Below are 19,730 nucleotides of genomic sequence, written 5' to 3'. Positions count from 1 at the left end.
TATGTAATTTTCTAAATAATCCTGACCTGCCAAGAAGGTACGTTCAGTTCATTGTGAGGATGTTTTGTTTTCATCCTGTAGGCTGTGCGCAGGGGCCGTGAGAACACTTGTGCTGATGGGAGGGGGCCTCCCATGGCCTGAGACCCACCCGTGGACACAAGGGCTGGGCTTTAGCTGGTTTCCCTGAGGGGCGTGGTGACCTGGAGAGAGTGTGACCTGTGTACCGGCACCCCGTGAGCCCTCAGCCCTCTGTCAGCGAGTGCTCCCACCTACGGGGACCTGCCTCTGGTCCTCTGGGGCAAGCCCTCAGATTCTATGGCGTGGTTCTTTCCTTTCTTCCATTTTTTGCTTGTTTTGGCTGCTCTGATTGGCATGCAGGATCTTGGTAACCCAGCCAGGGGTCGAACCCTTGCCCCTTGCATTTGGAGCTTGGGGTCCTAACCCCTGGACCGCCAGAGAATTCCTCAGGCTTGGTTCTTTTCGAGGGGATTTGCAGGTGTGGAAATTTATGTGTGGGAAAACCAAAAACAAAGTTAAAATGTAGCAAGGCTCCACCTGAAAGATAGCTTTGCTTTTTCTTCTCCCAAAGGGGAAATTCAGTTCCGTTCAGTCATTCAGTCGTGTCTGATTCTGCGACCCCATGGACTGCAGCACGCCAGGCCTCCCTGTCTATCACCAGCTCCTGGAGCTTATTCAAACTCATGTCCATTGAGTCGGTGATGCCATCCAACCATGGCATCCTCTGTCGTCCCCTCTTCCTCCCAATCTCCGCCCTCAATCTTTCCCAGCATCAGGGTCTTTTCCAATGACTCAGTTCTTTGCATCAGGTGACCAAAGTATTGCAGCTTCAACTTTCAGCAGCAGTCCTTCCAATGATTATTCAGGACTGATGTCCTTTAGAATATTTGCTGTTTTTCTAAGGTCAAGGAGAGGTGGCTGTTTACATCTCTCTTCTGGCCCTTGTGGGTGGGTCGGGGGATTGCCTCTCTGCTGAGCTTTGCAGCTGTCATGGGAGTGTTGAGGAAAAGAGAGTGGGGCATCATTTTGGAGTATTGTGGTGGAGTATCGTTCTTTATTCCGGGTCTCATAGGAGGGGCAGAGCCAGACACCTGTCACAGCTAAGGCCACCACCGGTCCATATCTCTCCCTCTGTCATCTCTGCCGTTGGTGGATAGCTGCTGTTTCTAGGAGCATCTTGGTTAATTCCAACCTTAGAGGCAAAAAACGTAGAATGCAGTCTATCAGATCCAAAGCTGGTCTTGCGTCTCCCCTGCCTCTTCCACCCCACCGGATCCCTGCACACCGGCAGCCTTGGCGAGGCTCTGGCCAGGGCACAGGTGGAGCGTGCCCAGTGCCCCTACGGATCTGAGTTCCCCTCCTGGTTTCCTAGCGTCCGACCCAGAAACCCCGCTGGGCCGTTGTCCCTGGTCTGTAAGGAGAGTGGTGTCCCCCCACCCTCAGAGCCAGCAAGGGCGCTGAGGAGTGGGGAGGAGTGCGAGGCGGAGCACGCCTAGGGGTGGGCACCTGCGTGAGCTGGTGAAAGATGACAGAGCACCCCGCGGCCCCAGGGGTTCCCGCCCACTCCGGGTGCCTCCCCCTGCCCCCGAGAGCCTGTCCTCCACATGGAGAGCCTGGCCGCCCCCAGAGAGCCTGTCCTCCCCCGGAGAGCCAGTCTGCCCTCTGGAGAGCCTCCCCTCCCCATAGAGAGCCTGTCCTCCCAGGAGAGCCTCCCCTCCCCATAGAGAGCCTCCCCCTCCCCATACAGAAACTGTCCTCCCCATAGAGAGCCTGTCCTCCCCATAGAGAGCCTCCCCTCCCCATACAGAAACTGTCCTCCCCATAGAGAGCCTCCCCTCCCCATAGAGAGCCTCCCCTCCCCATAGAAAGCCTGTCCTCCCCCGGAGAGCCAGTCCGTCCTCTGGAGAGCCTCCCCTCCCCATAGAGAGCCTGTCCTCCCAGGAGAGCCTCCCCCTCCCCATGGAGAGCCTCCCCCTCCCCATACAGAAACTGTCCTCCCCATAGAGAGCCTCCCCTCCCATAGAGAGCCTCCCCTCCCCATACAGAAACTGTCCTCCCCATAGAGAGCCTCCCCTCCCCATGGAGAGCCTCTCCACCCACCAGAGAGCCTGTCCTCCCCACCAGAGAGCCTGTCCTCCCCACAGAGAGCCTGTCCGCACCCCCAGAGCCTGGCCCTTTACCCCTCACTCGCGGGACAAGGCTGGCATGGCCTCGACCTCCGGCTGACTGGCAGGCGGGCGGGCGGCTCCAGGTCAGTGGCCCCCCGGCCTCCGTGTCCTGGGGAGCTGTCTCTGTGGGCCCGGAATGCACAGTCACTCTTAGTTCTAGGGAGCTCCCTGGCGGTCCCAGGGGAGGGCCTCATGCCCCCTTTCACGGACGCCCCGGCCTGCCCACCTCTGTTTCAGGGCTCCAAGGTCCTGGCCAAGAAGGAGCTGGCCTACGTCCCCATCATCGGCTGGATGTGGCACTTCACCGAGATGGTCTTCTGCACACGCAAGTGGGAGCAGGACCGCAAGACCGTCTCCGAGAGCCTCCTGCACCTGCGGGACTACCCCGAGAAGTACTTTGTACGTGCGCGGCCCGTGGGGCATCCGGTCACACTCGCACACGCTCAGGCAATCGTGAGACACACACCCGGGGTGCCCTGGCACACACACACACTCAGAGTGATCGTCACATACACACTCAGGGTGCCTAGTCCCACTCACACACGCGCAGGCGATCGTCACACACACACCCGGGGTGCCCCAGCACTCACACACACACTCAGGGTGATCGTCACATACACACTCAGGGCACCTAGGTCACACTCATACACACTCGGGGCGATCGTCACACACACGTCCAGGAGCCCCGGTTACACTCACACAGACTCGCGCGATCGTCACACACATGCCCAGGGTGCCCTGGCACACACACACTCAGGGCGCCTAGGTCACATTCACACACACTCAGGGCGATTGTCACACACACGCCTGGGGAGCCCTCATCACACTCACACAAGCCCGGGGAGCCCCGGTCACACTCACACACACTCAGGTGATTGTCACACACATGCCTGGGGTGCCCAGGTCACATTCTCACATACTCGGGGCACCCAGGTCACACACACACTTGGGGTGCCCCGAATACACTCGTGCTCTTGAGGCAATCAGTCACACTCACTCACATTCAGGGTGCCTGATCACACTCACACACACTCGGGGCATCCAGTCACACTCACACCCACTTGGGCTGATCATTACACACACACTCAGGTGCCCAGGTCACACTCACACATACTCGGGGTGTCTAGGTCACCCTCACACACACTTAGAGGCCCTGGTCACACTAACACACACTCGGGGTGTCCTGAATACACTCACGCACTCTTGGAGCAGTCACACTCACTCACACTCACGATGCCTGATCACATCACACATGCTCTTGGCATCCAGTCACACTCACACACACTCGGGGCGATCATCAAACACAGGCTCAGGGTGTCCAGGTCACAGTCACACACACTCAGGGTGCCTAGGTCACACTCAAACACACTCAGGGTGCCCAGGTCATGTTCACACACACTCGGGGGCCCTGGTCACACTCACACTCTTGGGGTGCCTGATCACACTGTCACACTCTCGGGGAGATTAGTCATGTTCACACACACTTGGGAGGCCTTGGTCACACACAGGGCAATTGGTCACACACTCTCTGGGCACCCAGGTCACACTCACACATGCTCAGGGGCCCTGGTCACACTCACACTCTCAGGGTGCCTGACCACACTCACACACTCTCGGGGTGATTGGTCACACTCACACACACTCGAGGTGCCCCGGTCACATACACACCCTCGGGGGCCTTGGTCACACACACACTTGGGGTGCCCTGGTCACACTTACACACACTCAGGGGCCTTGGTCACACACACTCAGGGTGCCCCAGTCACACTCACACACCCTTGGGGGCCTTGGTCACACACACACTTGGGGTGCCCTGGTCACACACACCCTCGGGGGCCTTGGTCACACACACACTCAGGGCCTTGGTCACACACACACTTGGGGTGCCCTGGTCACACTCACACACCCTTGGGGGTCTTGGTCACACACACACTCGGGGCCTTGGTCACACACACACTTGGGGTGCCCTGGTCACACTCTCACACCCTCGGGGACCGTGGTCACACACACACTTGAGGTGCCCTGGTCACACTTACACACACTCAGGGGCCTTGGTCACACACACTCGGGGTGCCCCAGTCACACACACCCTCGGGGGCCTTGGTCTCACACACACACTTGGGGTGCCCCAGTCACACTCACACACCCTCGGGGACCTTGGTCACACACACACTCGGGGCCTTGGTCACACACACACTTGGGGTGCCCTGGTCACACACACACTCGGGGTGCCCCAGTCACACTCACACACCCTCAGAGGCCTTGGTCACACACACTTAGGGTGCCCCAATCACACTCACACATACTCGGGGGCCTTGGTCTCACATACACACTTGAGGGGGCCCCGGTCTCACACACACTCAAGGTGCTTCAGTCACAAACACACACTCAGGGTACCCCAGTCACACTCACACACACTCGGGGGCCCTGGTCACACTCACACACACTTACCCCTCTGCTTCCCGAGCCTCCTCAAGCACAAACCCTTGCTCTCCGAACCTCACAGACTCTTGAACACCGTAGATGTGGGGGCCAAAGGTCATGCCGTGAGAGGAGGCAGGCTCAGCTGTCACTTCCTCAGGTTCCTGTGGGGCTGCGTGTGATTGTGGCGTGTGCTGGGGGATGGTGCATGTGACCTCGGGGCTGAACGTGTGACCTCGGGGCTGTGCGTGTGACCTCAGGGCTGTGCGTGTGACCTCACAGCTATCTGAGTGGCTGTGGCTGTGTGTGTGACCTTGGGGCTGAACATGTGACCTCGGGGCTGAGCCTGTGACCTCAGGGCTGTGCGTGTGACCTTGGGGCTGTGCGTGTGACCTCACAGCTATCTGAGTGGCTGTGGCTGTGTGTGTGACCTTGGGGCTGAGCATGTGACCTCAGGGCTGAGGATGTGACCTCAGGGCTGAGCGTGTGACCTCAGGGCTGAGCGTGTGACCTCGGGGCTGAGCCTGTGACCTCAGGGCTGAGTGTGTGATCCTGGAGCTGAGCGTGTGACCTCATAGCTATCTGAGCAGCTGTACAGATGTGTATGTGACCTCGGGGCTGAGCGTGTGACCCTGGGGCTGAGCATGTGACCCTGGGGCTGAGTATGTGACCTCGGGGCTGAGCGTGTGACCTCGGGGCTAAGCTCGTGACACTGGAGCTGAGCATGTGACCTCACAGCTATCTGAGCGGCCATACAGACGTGTGTATGACCTTGGGGCTGAGCGTGTGACCTAGGGGCTGAGTCTGTGACCTCGGGGCTGAGTCTGTGACCTCGGGGCTGAGTGTGTGACATTGGAGCTGAGCGTGTGACCGCGGGGCTGAGCATGTGACCTCACAGCTATCTGAGCGGCCGCAGGTACGTGTGTGACCGCCATCCTGTCCCCTTCAGTTCCTGATTCACTGTGAGGGCACACGGTTCACGGAGAAGAAACGCCAGATCAGCATGCAGGTGGCCCAGGCCAAGGGGCTGCCCAGCCTCAAGCACCACCTGCTGCCTCGCACCAAAGGCTTCGCGGTGACCGTGAGGAGTTTGAGAAATGTAGGTAAGGACGACCCCGCGGGGCCCCCTGCAGCCAGGGAAAGGGACCCCCAGCACCCAGAGGGGAGCCAGGGACGGAGGCTGGCAGGTCACCCCCGGTTAGCCTGGGTCCAGGCTCCCAGCGTCAGATGAACGGCCACAGCCCTTCACGACTGCACACACACCGCTGTGAACACCCACCATGTGCCGAGACACCACGCACCACGTGCACACGCGTGCACGCCAGGCCAACCCTGCTCTCTACTGCTCGGCACCGGTGCTGCAGGCTGCGGGCGGCGCTGGGTTCCCCGGGGGTCCCGTGCCAGGTCAGCCCAGGTTTCTGGGGTGGTTCTGCTTTGTGTGGCATTTCTGGCCCGTCTGTGGCACCAGCTGCCTGCCCCCCGCCCGCCAACAATGATCCCTGTGGCCTTGTCGCCCGAGCCCTGGATGGCTGTAGGTGAGGACGAGGCACGAGCAGCCACAGAGCCAACTTGCTGCAGTCTCTGGTCTCCCGTTGAACCCTCCTCCCCTGGGGTTTGGAGACGTGAGTCTTTACCCTTTCCTGCCCTGCGGCTGCTCCGGAGGCCCCACTGCCTTGTCCCTCATCTCTCGGGAGGCAGGAGCTGGGGGATCTCCTTCCCCCGCTTCACCCCAGGCCCCCAACCCCCACCCCACCCCACCCCGGTGCCCCACTGCACCGTCTCTGCACCCCCTGAATCCCAGCCACATCACCTGGTGAGGCCGAAGCCCGCACCTCCTCCCAGGCCTGCATCGGGGATGGGGGTCGGGGGTGTAGGTGTGGACGGTGTGCGGTACTTCTCTGCCGTCCCCATGCCTGGGGGCAGGGGGGCCCCGGGAGCTCGGTGACCACGCTGACCTGTCCCGCGGAGGGAACAATGGCAGCGCTGACTGCAACACGTGCGGCTCCTAAAGATCTCTGACTCTCCGGCGACCCAGCGCCCCTCCGCTGATCCTTCCCTCGGTTCCCTCCTACCCGAGGTCCCCACATTGCTCCTCACTGGCCCCGTGCTACCTGCATCACCGCCTCTAATCCTCACATCACCCAGGCAGCCTGCCATCACTCTGGGGAGAGGAAGGGACCGCTGGTCCGGGACTCAGTAGCTCCCAGCACCGAGGACCTGCTGGGGGTGGCCCATCTCCCCTTCCCTCTGGGAGCCGGGCCTCAGGGGCCCCAGCTGTCTGCCTGCACACTTGGTTTGCTCTGGTATCACTCCCTGTCAGCTAGCTCCCTGCCGCTCCCTGGTGAAGTCCAGCAACCAGCACAGGAATGCCCAGGGCTGCTCCATCTCGCAGACACACCTCCTGGCACCTGCTCCCTCCAGCAGGGTCAGGAGGCCTGGGGATGGGGCTGGCTCCTCCCCTCACCAGCCGTGGACCCGGGGGGCAGGTCACCCCACCCCTCGGATCCTCCGTTTGCTCTTCTGTAAAACTTCTTAGGGTTACGAGCAGTCTTAAACGAGAGAATACACATGGGTGACTCAGCATCAGGGCTGGCATGTCGTAAACATCTCATTGAACGTTAGCTCTGACTCGGAGCCCTCTGCTGCCCACTTCACCCCTCGCTGTCTCTTCCAGGTGGGGGTGTTGAGCTTCCAGTTCTGATTTTCCCCGTCTGGGATGACTTGTGAGACTCCCTGAGCTTTGCCTACAGGTGGAAGGGGCCAGGCTGCCCAGAGGCTGCCCCAATTCCCTGGATAGTAATAGTGACGATGGGTGATAGCAGGGCACTTCTGACACCCCAGCAGCACAAGCATCTCACACACACAGCGTGGCCAGAGTGTGTGCCTGCCGGATGCAGCAGAGGAAATATATTTTGACTTCCAATTCGCAGATGGGGAAGTTGGGGCTGAAGGATGAGGGAACTTATCCCAAGCGGCTCCACCCTTACACGGTGAGCCAGGGTCTTACTGGGGCGGCCTGGCGGGTGGGGCCTGAGCCTCCTTCTCCTGGGCTCTGCAGTCACGTGCGTCTAGTGCCTGGCCCGGTTCTGTCACTTTAAGACCTAGGGTTTCTTTTCTGGAAAAGGAGGGAACCCTGCAGATTTAGGCTGTTCTCTGGGGAACTCCCTGCGGGCTGTCCCCCATCCTTGATTAATCGAAGGGACCCCACCTCTGTGGCAAGCGTCAGGCTCCTATGTCAGAGCGGCCTGAAGAAAGGAGGTGTGTTTTGAAACCCTTGACCCAGCATGAACCCTCACACCCTGGGGCTCTGCAGCCTGAAGGGTTTTTGTTCTGTGTCATTCATTCTGTGCTTACAATGGCTGGGCGATGTACTCAGCTGAGGTTACTCTCCACCAGCCTTTCTCTTCCTGGGTTGGGGGTGGTGGGGACCGCCTCTCCCCGCCAGGGAGGACAGGGGAGTGGTCTTGTTGCTTGGGTTGGGGGTGGGGGGTGGGGAGCTGCCTGCCTGCACCCCTTCAGGTCAGCAGGAGGGCCCTTGGCGAGGAAGTGGTCCAGCTGCCGGAGCGCCCCGCTGTGGCCCCACGTGGTGGTCGGGCAGCCAATTGAGCAAACAGACAGACCACGTGACTTTGTACCCGCCCATCAGCCGCTGGTTCTGTTGGTGGTAGTGGTGTGTGCAGGGCTCTCGCTAGTCTACCGAGCACAGGGCGCTGGGCCCTTTGGGAGGCGCTGACTTTCATCGTCCTGAGTCACCTCCATTCTCCAGGAGAACGAGGCTCAGAAGGCCTAGTGGACTGTCCAGAAGGAGATCCCACAGCTGGGAACAGGTGGTCCTGGGGCTCACACCCAGGCTGACTGCAAAACTCCTGCTCTCTTCACTGTCCAGTCCTGTCTTACCGGCTGTGTAGGAAGGGCCATCTGTTTGCACCCCGTGTTTCCGCCGTCCTCTCCCCCTCACTGTTCCTTCGGGCATCCTCCCGTCCAAGAAGCATTCATGAAGCCTGGGCCAGGCCCTGGGGCTGCAGCGGTGGGTGTCGACATAACTTCCATATTTGTTGTTCCGCTTTCAGTCCCTTAACGTGTGTCCGTCTCTTTACTACCCCATGGACGGCAGCAGGCCAGGCTTCCCTGTCCTTCACCATCGCCTGGAGTTGGCTCACACTCACGTGCACTGAGTCCCTGATGCCATCCAACCATCTCTGTTGTCCCCTTTCAGTATGTTGACAGTACGTCTGCTCACTATTGGGTAGACATTAAAATCACAGTCTTGTTTGTTTCCCAGCTGTGTGTCAACTGACTACACCATATTTCAGTTCCTTAGGAAGTCTCCAGTATCTTATTCTCATTTTCATATTTTTCTAGGGGAAGGATGCCCATAGAATGGTTACATTGCCACGACTCAGAGACTTCCTTAGATAGTATTCTTTGGATTGCTTTAACTATTAATATTTGTTTACATACCTGTTGTAGCACAGCTAGATGGGTCATTGTAGCATTGCTTTAAATTGATATGACCTCAATAATAAGTGTTTTCTATTAGTAAGTTATAGTGTGCTTTTCTGATGGTGGCATGTGATGTGTGTTCAATGTAGAGTGTTTGGACAATATAGAAAAGTGTGAAGAAGAAACCATAGTCCCTTCATTCCCAGATAATCAGCCAGCAATTTGATTCTTGTTTTCCAGTATGTATATTACAAAACGGAATTGGGTTCACACGCTATATACTGCTTTGTATTTGTTTTATTTTTTATAGTTTCAGCTGTATATGACTGTACACTCAATTTCAGAAACAATGAAAATCCAACACTGCTGGGAGTCCTCAATGGCAAGAAATATCACGCAGATTTATACGTTAGGTAAGTTGGCTCCATCTCCTTTCCAGAAAATGGAATGCCCATCCCAAAGCAAATAAGTCACAAACGACCCGCAGACCCTCTCCCAGGAGAGTGTGCTAATAATTTCATGCCTGCAGTTGGCATTGAACCGAATGTGTTCACAGTCCTGTTTATGTCGAGAGACTCATGCTCTGTTGTAAATAATTAGGTTAAACCTCTCTTCTCCCCAGCCACTCTCTGACTCTCTCTCTCTCATCAAAGAGCTTGGGTTTGAACAAATGAGAGATAGTATTTTACAGTCCATTTGTTGAAACTGAGTGCGAGAGTTTATTTTATTGAACCCTTTTCTTGGAGGGTGTATCTGCTCCATAGAAATGGGCACAGATACAAGCATTCTAGAACTTACAAAGAGGCTTAGAAGCAAATGGAGACCACTTTAGCGGCATCTCACTTATGTGTTATAGTCCAGGCTAGGGAGCGTGGAGAGGCAGGCGTCCACCTGGACGGCTCTGAGTTGTTGAATGGGCCCTGGCCCATTCCCTGGTGGGCCGTGACTGCATCGGGCCTAAATTTCTCCAGTCCGAGGAGGGTTTGGGTTTCCCCTCCTTTGATCAATTGCATTACCCCCTCACTTCCACGCTATCCAGGCTGCCGAAATAGAAGCTGAAAGGTGTTAGTTTGAACTAACACCTTTAGTTATGTTAGTTTGAATATTGTTAGTTTGAACCGGTGTTCGGGGCACTTGGCGTGGGCCTCCCCCTTGCTAGCCACTCTCTGCCTTGCAGGCGGATTCCTCTAGAAGAAGTCCCAGAGGAGGAGGACAAGTGTGCGGCCTGGCTGCACAGACTCTACCAAGAGAAGGTCAGTGCTGGGGGCCGGCTCCGCGCCGTCCAAAGCTCCCTTCCAAGCGGCAGCTGTGGGTGCTGGCGCCTTTGGGAGTTTATAGAGGCGGCTGAACCTTTCTCATGGGGGAGACCTCATGCCCCGGAAAACAACCACCCCAGATAATAATAGTCAATAGGGGCTATAACGCTCTACTTGGCAACAAGGGAAAGCGAAAAAGCGAAAGTGAAGCTGCTCAGTCGTGTCGGACTCTTTGGGACCCCATGGACTGTAGACTATGAGGTTCCTCCATCCGTGGGATTCTCCAGGCAAGACTACTGGAGTGGGTGGCCATTTCCTTCTCCAGGGGATCTTCCCAACCCAGGGATCGAACCCGGGTCTCCAGCGTTGCAAGTATGCAATTTTACCATCTGAGCTACCAGGGAAGCTCAGGCAACAGGGAAAAGAACTTGCAAAATACTTTTAAAGGGGGCTTCACAGGAAGAATGGAACTATGTTATGGGTGTAGTGGACAAAAAAAAAAGGGTCCCAGGAACCCTTGTCCATTTTCCCGCCACTGGTCCCAAGGCAGAATATTCTTGAGGGTACGGGGGTTCTCTACGGCAGCGATGGCTGAGTCCGCAGTTAGGTAGCATGTCTGGTCCCAAAACATCACCAGCATAAGCAGGACGAAGGCCCACAAGGTTCAGCCGGGCCAGGTTTGATCTGTGCCATGCCCACCCCAGCACCCCTGCCTAGCCCCCGGACACCTGTCCCCCCGCCCCCCCACAGCATCTCCGATCCCCCCCATGCTCTTTCTGTCCTCTTAGCAAGGCCTTATCTTTCAGTGGTTCCCCCCACCACAGACACGCACAGGGCAGAGGGAAGCTTAATCATTACTGCACTGACTGCTCGCTCTTATGCAGGAGAAGGTTAGCCTCCACCTGGTGAGGCAAGCACTTTCAGGCACAGGAAAACATCTTTTTGAATCTGTAATCCATTTGGAACCCAAACCAGTTCATTATCTAGAATCAGATACATTCTATAGGCCTCTGATTTCCTTTCACCGAAGTCCATGAATACGGGCTGGCTAACGTTCCCGTTTTTTCCACCCCACGGCTTAAGAGAAGATGGTCACACAGAACTTTAAGGGGACCTGCACTTCACTGAACAAGAATTTTAATCCTACCTTTGAGACTGTGTTAGGATTTCTGTCTAAAAGACTCCCAAATCTCCACCATCAGATGAAAGAGATGCTCTTAGAAATGTGCTTGGTTTTTGGAATCCAGATCCTGGCGCTATATTCTCATGGCAGGAAGTCGCGTCTGTGTTCCTAAGGACGAGCTTTTCCAGCAATGACTGTAGAGCCCTCTCTCTGAGCTGCCTTTAGCCTCCCTTCGGGGGCATTTACAGCAGACCTGTCTGTTCTCCTCTCAAGAATGCTCAGGAGAGACTGGTTGGCCTGCCCCCAGAGCACAGAATTGCAGGCTCCTGGGCCTCAGCCTCGGGGTCTTAGGGGGTTTGAGGGGGAACCAGAAATGTGTGTTTCTGGGACACTGCTGTCGATGTCGATGGGCTGAGGGCCCGAGGGTGGAAACGCACTGCCTGATGCTTGTCAGCAGCGAGATGCTGCATTCCCGATGTGCTGGCGCCAGGCCTGCGCTCAGACTGAGAAAGACAGGACAGCAGAAGCTCCGTCCCTCGGGTCTCCTGCATGAGGCAGCATTTTCCTGGTGCAGTTTTCTGCTTTAGTCAGTTCAGTTCAGTTCAGTTCAGTTTAGTCGCTCAGTTGTGTCCGACTCTTTGCGACCCCATGAACCACAGCATGCCAGGCCTCCCGTCCGTCACCAACTCCCGGAGTTCACTCAGACTCATGTCCATTGAGTCAGTGATGCCATCCAACCATCTCATCCTCTGTCATCCCCTTCTCCTCCTGCCCTCAATCTTTCCCAGCATCAGGGTCTTTTCCAATGAGTCAGCTCTTTGCATCAGGTGGCCAAAGTATTGGAGTTTCAGCGTCAGCATCAGTCCTTCCAATGAATATTCAGGACTGATCTCCTTTAGGATGGACTGGTTGGATCTCCTTGCAGTCCAAGGGACTCTCAAGAGTTCTCCAACACCACAGTTCAAAAGCATCAATTCTTCGACGCTCAGCTTTCTTTATAGTCCAACTCTCATATCCATACATGACCACTGGAAAAACCATAGCTTTGACTAGATGGACCTTCGTTGGCAAAGTAATATCTCTGCTTTTGAATATTCCTTCTAGGTTGGTCATAACTGTCCTTCCAAGGAGTAAGCGTCTGTTAATTTCATGGCTGCAATCACCATCTGCAGTGATTTTGGAGCCCTCCAAAATAAAGTCAGCCACTGTTTCCCCATCTATTTGCCGTGAAGTGATGGGACTGGATGCCATGATCTTAGTTTTCTGAATGTTGAGCTTTAAGCCAACTTTTTCACTCTCCTCTTTCACTTTCATCAAGAGGCTCTTAAGTTGTTCTTCACTTTCTGCCATAAGGGTGGTGTCATTTAGCAGTAGAAAAAACCTGAAAAATGTGCTAAGAAAAGGCCTCAGAGCTGAATCCTTTCATAAAGAGCCACACACACAAACCTACAAACATGGCCCCCAAACCCCATCAAAGCAAAGCAGGTGTTTCTCCACCGGCAACAGACATTCAGGCGCGAGCCTGTCTTTGTGCAAAGCAAGTCCACTGGGCTTTCCTTGGAGGCCCCCTTTTCTTCTCATGGTCTTGGATTTCCCTCTAAACTGTTTCAGCATGAAGGGACGGTGCTCAGTTTGGAAGTTCTCGAAAGGAGCATCTAGGTCAGAGCTCTCGAGCTTGTGATGAGGAAACTAAGGTCCAGATAGAAGGGAACAGCAGGCATCTTCCAGCTCATTCATCAGAGCTGGAGGCTGAGGGGCCGGGGCCTGCTCCCACAAAGGGCTGGGAGCACAGCCCATCTGCGGGGCGCTGAGCAGACCTTTGAGGCTGCCCTTTTCCCTTGAGGGCTGACCACTGACCAGTGAGAGGTGGTCAGTGGTGCCTCCAGGAGGAAACGTGATCGAACTTCTGTGGTTTCCGCGTCAGCCCCGTTTTCTCAGGAGCCTGCGTGGGTCTGGGGCTTGACATGCTTAAATCCCGGTGGCCCACCACGTGGGGCCAAGGGGTGGGGGGCTTCTTTTTACCATCACGTTTCCAGCGGACGGTGTCGAAAGACGATTCTGTTGACTCCAGGCTTGGGGTTTTAGGGGTGCAGCTCTCAGACTTAACAAAAAATGAAGGGGGTGGGCAGCCACGGACTCTCGGCCAACACTTTGTTCCAGCAGGGACGTCAATAAAAAGGAAGCTGCTTCTGCCATTTCAACACTCTCTAAAACAGGAAGGGTCTCAGCTCTGAAAACAGGGCCATCCTTTAAGTGGGACAAATCTCACAGTTAGAAAACGTACAACATGCCTTACATGTCAGCATTTGGGACACCCCACCCCGGCTGGGGGGTTGGGGGTGGTACCAGCTTTGAGAAGCATTAACCACCCTCGTGTACTCTCCTTGGCGACCCACGGCTGGCTCCCAAGTGAACTCCGCCATTTACCCATGACCCTAGACCCTTCGCTCCCCGAGCCTTCATGGTTTCTCAATTGTGTGGTTTGTAACTTTTCATCTCTAATTGAAAGTGCTTCTCTGGGAAGTTTGACATTTGTGGAAAGGATTAGCAATTTGCCATTATGGTATTTCCCAGGTGGCTCAGTGGTAAAGAATTTGCCTGCAACGCAGGAGCCATGGGTTCGATCCCTGGGTCAGGAAGATCCCCTAAAGAAGGGAACCCACTCCAGTATTCTTGCCTGGGAGACCCCATGGACAGAGGAGCCCGGTGGGCTAGAGTCTCTGGGGATGCAAAGGGTCGGACATGACTGAGCGCCTAGCGACTAACAGTCGTGGGGTGCCAATTAAGGCACTGGTGAAGGAAGCAGCGTTGTGAGGGGCTCTGTGGGTGTTCCCTGGGTCCCCGAGGCCAAGGGTGGTCTGAGTCGGTGCAGAGCTGGGGGCACAGGGCAGGGAGCTGGCGGGAGGGGCTGTATTTGGAGCACCAGCTTTTGGGCATTGGAACTACGTGGTTTTCAAGCTGCCGCTGGGTCTTCCACTTTCACAGAGGGCATCACTCCTTGGAAGGGTGGCAGGCCTGGCCCCACAGCACCATCCTCTGCAAACGCCACTTTCCCCGGCCTGAGCCCTGGCTGGCGCCTGGGGGAGCTGTTCCCAGAAGCCTCCCCCTGCCTACCCCCGGCTCTCTGTGTCCCACTCTTTTTCCTCTCCTTTTCTTCCCTTTCTACCCCAAGGTCATAAGAGAAAATTTCTTTTGCCGACTGAACGCTGGCAAGGCCCGCTTCGTCCAGCCGTACGTGGGCGCCCAGCCTCCATGCCCTCCTGGCCGGGGCGTTGGTGGCAGCTGCTCTCAGTGTAGCCTCGGGGCACTTGTCCTCCGCCAGCAGGCTCTGCTGCTCCTACAGACTTTGGGGTTGACGTTTCTTTCTAGGAATCAGTTCCCACTTCTGGTGTATAACGTGCCACAGGATAAGACGCGGAGACCAAAAATGGAGGCACCGTTAACGGTCTCCTCCCTGCTGGGTGGACTTTTAGCAAAGAAATAACGCAGCCCAGAGAGGGCAGCGGAGCTGACGTCTGGCCCCAAGCCAGGCATCCACATCCTACAGGACACGGTCACAGGGACACAGCCTGGGAGGCTGGCGGGAGTCACAGGGACACTGGGGAACAGTGGGGGTCTTGGGTGAGGTTTGGTTTTCTAATCGAACCAGAGGAAAAAACTCTGAATATGAATTCTGAATCCTGCTGACTCCTAGAAAAGGGAGTGCCTTCTCCTCCTGTTAGAGGTACACAGGAAAAAAATCTTGGCTTAGCAGATGTCTTACCGGAAATGAGAAAGAAAAAGCATCCCCAGTTCCCCACTGTAACGTTACGGTGCATGCTAAGTTGCTCAGTCGTGTCCGACTCTTGGCCACCCAAGGGACTGTGGCTTGCCAGGCTCATGTGTCCATGAGATTCTCCAAGCAAGAGTGGGTTGCCATGCCCTTCTCCAGGGGATCTTCCTGACCCAGGGATCTTACCCAACACTCTTAAATCCCCTGCATGGACAGGTGAGTTCTTTACCATTAGTGCCACCAGGGAAGCCCAACATTATTACAATAGAAAAGCACTATCAAGGCTATTGAAGGAAAAAGTTCAAGAAAAGAAAACTCGCCCATTTTTTAAAAGGGTGAATTTTATGATCTGTAAATACACCCCAATAAAGCTTTTGCTTTTTTTTTTTTAAGGCACAGAAGTATCATCTCCTGTCTTAGTCCAGTCAGGCTTCTAAAACAAAGTGCCACAGGCTGGGTGGCTTATAAACAGTGGAAACGTCTTCCCCACAGTTCTGGAGGTTGGATGTTGAGGAGTTCAGGATGAGGGTGCCAGTGTGAGCGGATTCTGGTCCCAGCCCACGTTGCTATGTCCTTCCGGTCGAGGGGCGAGACGGCTCTCTGGGGGTCTCTTTCATAAGGGCACTAATCGCATTCATGGGGACTCCAGTCTCATGACCTGTAACACCCTGCAAGGCCCCTCCTTCTCATACCTTCATCTTTGGGGTTAAGACTTCAGCGCAGGAAGTCAGGGAGGCAGGCGCAGACTTCCAGTCCACCGCACCCTTGTTACCAGGCTTCGCTGGGATGAGAAAAATCACCCAAGTTCTGGCAGGAAGTGGAACCGGAGGCCCTGGCAAGTTAGGCACCATCCTGCAGGGCATCCGCATGTCACTGTCACTTCCGAGGAAGTCCTCCGCCCAGCGGCTGCCTGTGGCTCCCTCACCTCCTTTTGTTTTCGGTTTGTTGCTGCGCTGCTGCACACGCCTCTCTTGCTGCCGCAAGCCGGAAAGCTGCTCTTCGTTGTGATGCGTGGGCTTCTCACCGTGGTGGCTTCTCCTGTGAGGCAGCGGCCTTAGGGAGCACAGGCTTCAGGAGTAGCTGCACACGGGCTTGGTTGCTCCGTGGCCTGTGGCATCTTCCCAGGCCGGGGGTCAAATCCATGTCCCCTGCGTTGGCAGGGAGGCCCCTATCCGCTGTGCCACCGGGGAAGCCCTTCTTTACCTCTGGAGGGTGGAACACTCCACACACGGTCCAGTCTGTTTACAATTGCTTGATCATGTGCTTTTCTTGAGACCCTCCTGACTTCCCCCCAACCTCCAGGAGACCCAGGAGGGAAGTTGAGGAGGGGCAGGAGTTTGGGGGTGGGTGGGCGGGAGCTGCCATGCAGAGCCCCTGAACTGCCCAAGAAGGGCCAGAGGTTCTCCTTCCAAAGCGGCCCATCTGAGGATTCATTCTAATCACGACTTTGGGAGGTCGGAACATGGCATCGTCCAGTACATCTTGGTTGGGGAAGAAGATAAGTATGGTCGACTAGACATCTCTTTCTCAAGTGGATAAAAGTTTAGCATTTAATTTTGGTTTAGCATCAAAATTCAGCACTTAAGGTAGAGGGTTCAGGTGCACAGAAGCTCGTTTCTCCAGAAAACTCGACTGCCGGGGGAACTGGGCCATGATGGGTGAGCTGGCCATCTGGACCACTGATGCACTTTGCTAGGCGAGTGCCCTGTCGGCCCCGGGATGCTGTTAGGGTATTTGGGTCGAGCTGGGGAGACTCCCGTGCCCTTGCCTGGGCTGGGGAGGGTGGGACCCAGTGGGCCTGGGTTGGGGTGGCCGGGTGGCAGGTGGTCAGCGGCCCTGTGCCCGCAGGACGCCTTCCAGGAGGAGTACTCCCGCACGGGCACCTTCCCCGAGACGCCCATGGTGCCCCCGCGGCGGCCCTGGACGCTTGTCAACTGGCTCTTCTGGGCCTCGATGCTCCTCTACCCCTTCTTTCGCTTCGTTGTCAACATGGTCAGCAGCGGCTCCTCCCTGACGCTCGCCAGCTTTGTTCTCGTCTTCTTCGTGGGTGAGTCCGGGCTGCTGGGGGCTGGGGCCAGGGCCGGGTGGGAGCCTCTGGGCGCGGGGGAGGACGAGGCCCTGGAAGAGGGGAGCACCCCGATCGGAGTCCTGAATCCCGGGGCTGGGGGACCGCCTCGCCCCCTCCCAGTGTGTGCAGGGGGCCCTGTGCACACAGGGAGCCAGCCCCTCCAGGGATGAGCTCCCGGCCTCTGCAGAGGGCTCTTGTCACAATCGCTTCCTCCTCACCTGCAAGAAAACCATTTCCTGGGTCCCAGCAGGAAGCGACAGAGGCTCTTTGCCATTCAGAGCAGGTCTGGACCTTTTTGGGGGAGGTCAGCCTGGGTGCTTCTCCTTGGCTGGCTACCGCGTGGAGATGGTGGTCAGCTCAGCCCTGTGGCTCATTGCTACGGGCTTGGACCCGGGCGTCGTTTCAAAGGACCGCCGTTTCTCCACGGCCCATGCTTCCCTGGATATTGCTGCTTTTTTATGCCGGGGGCGGCCAGTTCCCGCTACACAGGCCGGGTCTGGCCTGGCTGGCCATATGCCCAGGGGGCGCTGTGGTCTCCAGGCCCCGCCGGAGGGTATGGATCCCGCCTTGCGCAGCAGTAGCAGGAAGGCAGCGCCCTCTGGAGGAGGCTGGGGCTCCCCGCAGGTGACGGCTGGAGACACAGAGCGCCTCCAGCTTTGGAGGAACTGACTACTCTCCCCAGGACCTCATCACCTCTGAGCCCGTGCCTTTCCTCCCCCTTCCCTGAATCACTGCGTCTTGGTCCTCTCACAAAGCCTTTTCACCGCTGGAGTCAGGTTCGCTCCACAACGCCATCAACTCTGCAGCACAAAGTTCTAATACTGGGGCGGGGGGCTGATGTTCAGAGCTGGCCCCAGGCTGAAGGCAGCCCATTATAATGGACCCACAGGCTCCGTGAGCCTCATGGGCCGGGTGGACCCCTGTCCCCGTCGGGTCTCTGGTCTGAAAGTTCACAGGATGCTGAGGCCCTGGAAACCCATGCATCACGACTTGGGAGGTTTCAGCCACTCCCCCTCTATTCACTTTTTCACGCATACTGCAACGGGCTGTGCGGTCAGGCTGTGATGGGTGCCGGGCTCATTAAGGGGATTGAGGTAGACGTGGTCCCCGCACCCAAGGAGCTCACCACGTCTGTCCTCTCTGGAGGGAGCGCGTAAACCGCAGCTCCTGCCTCCGTATCCTGTTTTCTAGCCTCTTGGTGGTTAAACCGGGCTCTTGCGTGCATCCTACACTTCTTATCTCTTTGGGCCCAAATCCTGCTGTCGGAGAAAAGGCAGGCAGGGACGCGGCTTGCCCGCTGCTCTGAAACTCGCACCAGAAGCGGTGTTGAAATAGCTGTTTGAGCCCCTGCATTGTCCAAGAATGCGCTTCCCTGCGCTTTGCTTAGGGGTGACTTAAGTTGCTGCATTGCATCCACCGAAGAACCGTTTGTCCTGGGGATGGGCACCGGAAGATGCAGCTCTCCACAGCCTGCTCACCTCCACTGTCCAAGGATCAAAACTCACCACACACAACAGCCTGGCTCTGTTCTAACGTCTCTCAGTCCAGTTAGAACCCCGGCCCCATGCTCAAGGGTAACTGTGAGGCAGGGATGGTGAAAAGCACCCCAGATCACCCAGCTCTCAGCTGATGCCTGAGATTCAGAGCTCCCCCCTTTATTCCGTCAGGCAGGGCCCACCGGAGTCCCCACAGGCCTCTGACTTGCCCTTCCTGTTTCCGCAGCTTCCATGGGGGTCCGATGGATGATCGGCGTCACGGAAATTGACAAGGGCTCTGCCTACGGCAACATGGACAGCAAGCAGAAACACAGCGACTGACCCGGGACGTGTCACCACCCGAAGGGGACCTTGGGGGGGACTGGTGGACGCCGCCGTCACCCTGGGCGGGACCCAGTGACGAAGCTGGGGGAGCCCCTGCCGGGAAGGCAGGGACTGCGGTCTCAGCGTCAGGGGGGAGGAGGATGTACTCAAATCTTTCCCCCAGCACGCTTTAGTGGGCTTCGGGTCTCGCTCTTTCCGTGTGTGAGTCTGTGTGAGTGCGTGTACGTGTGTGTTAAGAACATATGTGAGAATGAGGTGTGCTGAGTGGGATCATTGCGAGGGTATCTGAGGTGCGGGGGGAGGGCAGAAATGGGGACCTCGGAGGGTGGGGGGGTTCCCTGCCATCCTTTGGTGCTGAGTTTTCTGTTAACCCTGGCTCGCTACAGAGTGAAAGACACTTTGGTAAGACGACTAAATTATGCCTCAAAAAAAAAAACAAAACAAAAATTACACTGTTTGGCTTCTCTCTGGTATGTGCACACAGCGCCGCCTTTCTTCCCTTCAGACCCCCTTCCTAAACTTCGGAGTGCCGGACCACAGAGCGCTCCCGAGCAGGGAGCTCAAGGCTGGGGGTGCGGAGGGCAGGCCAGGTGGCTGGAGGAGGTGGGTTCCCGGTGGCGGGAGCCTGTGAGACTGTGTGT

General features: G+C 56.6%; 1 protein-coding gene across 1 annotated transcript in view; it reads left to right on the top strand.

The window, feature by feature from the left end:
- The window catches only part of AGPAT4 (1-acylglycerol-3-phosphate O-acyltransferase 4), an 83,355-nt gene extending 64,261 nt beyond the window's left edge, over positions 1 to 19,094 (top strand). Inside the window, exons 3-8 of the mRNA XM_068985350.1 lie at positions 2,424 to 2,585; positions 5,557 to 5,710; positions 9,361 to 9,463; positions 10,228 to 10,303; positions 17,050 to 17,248; positions 18,992 to 19,094. Of these exons, the coding sequence (XP_068841451.1) occupies positions 2,424 to 2,585; positions 5,557 to 5,710; positions 9,361 to 9,463; positions 10,228 to 10,303; positions 17,050 to 17,248; positions 18,992 to 19,086 (789 nt within the window). The 3' untranslated portion in view covers positions 19,087 to 19,094. The remainder of the gene's footprint in view (positions 1 to 2,423; positions 2,586 to 5,556; positions 5,711 to 9,360; positions 9,464 to 10,227; positions 10,304 to 17,049; positions 17,249 to 18,991) is intronic.
- The last annotated feature ends 636 nt before the right edge of the window (positions 19,095 to 19,730 follow it).

The sequence above is a fragment of the Capricornis sumatraensis genome, chromosome 13, assembly GCF_032405125.1.
Source record: "Capricornis sumatraensis isolate serow.1 chromosome 13, serow.2, whole genome shotgun sequence".
NCBI lineage: Eukaryota > Metazoa > Chordata > Mammalia > Artiodactyla > Bovidae > Capricornis > Capricornis sumatraensis.
This window is presented reverse-complemented; position numbering and strand designations above follow the sequence as displayed.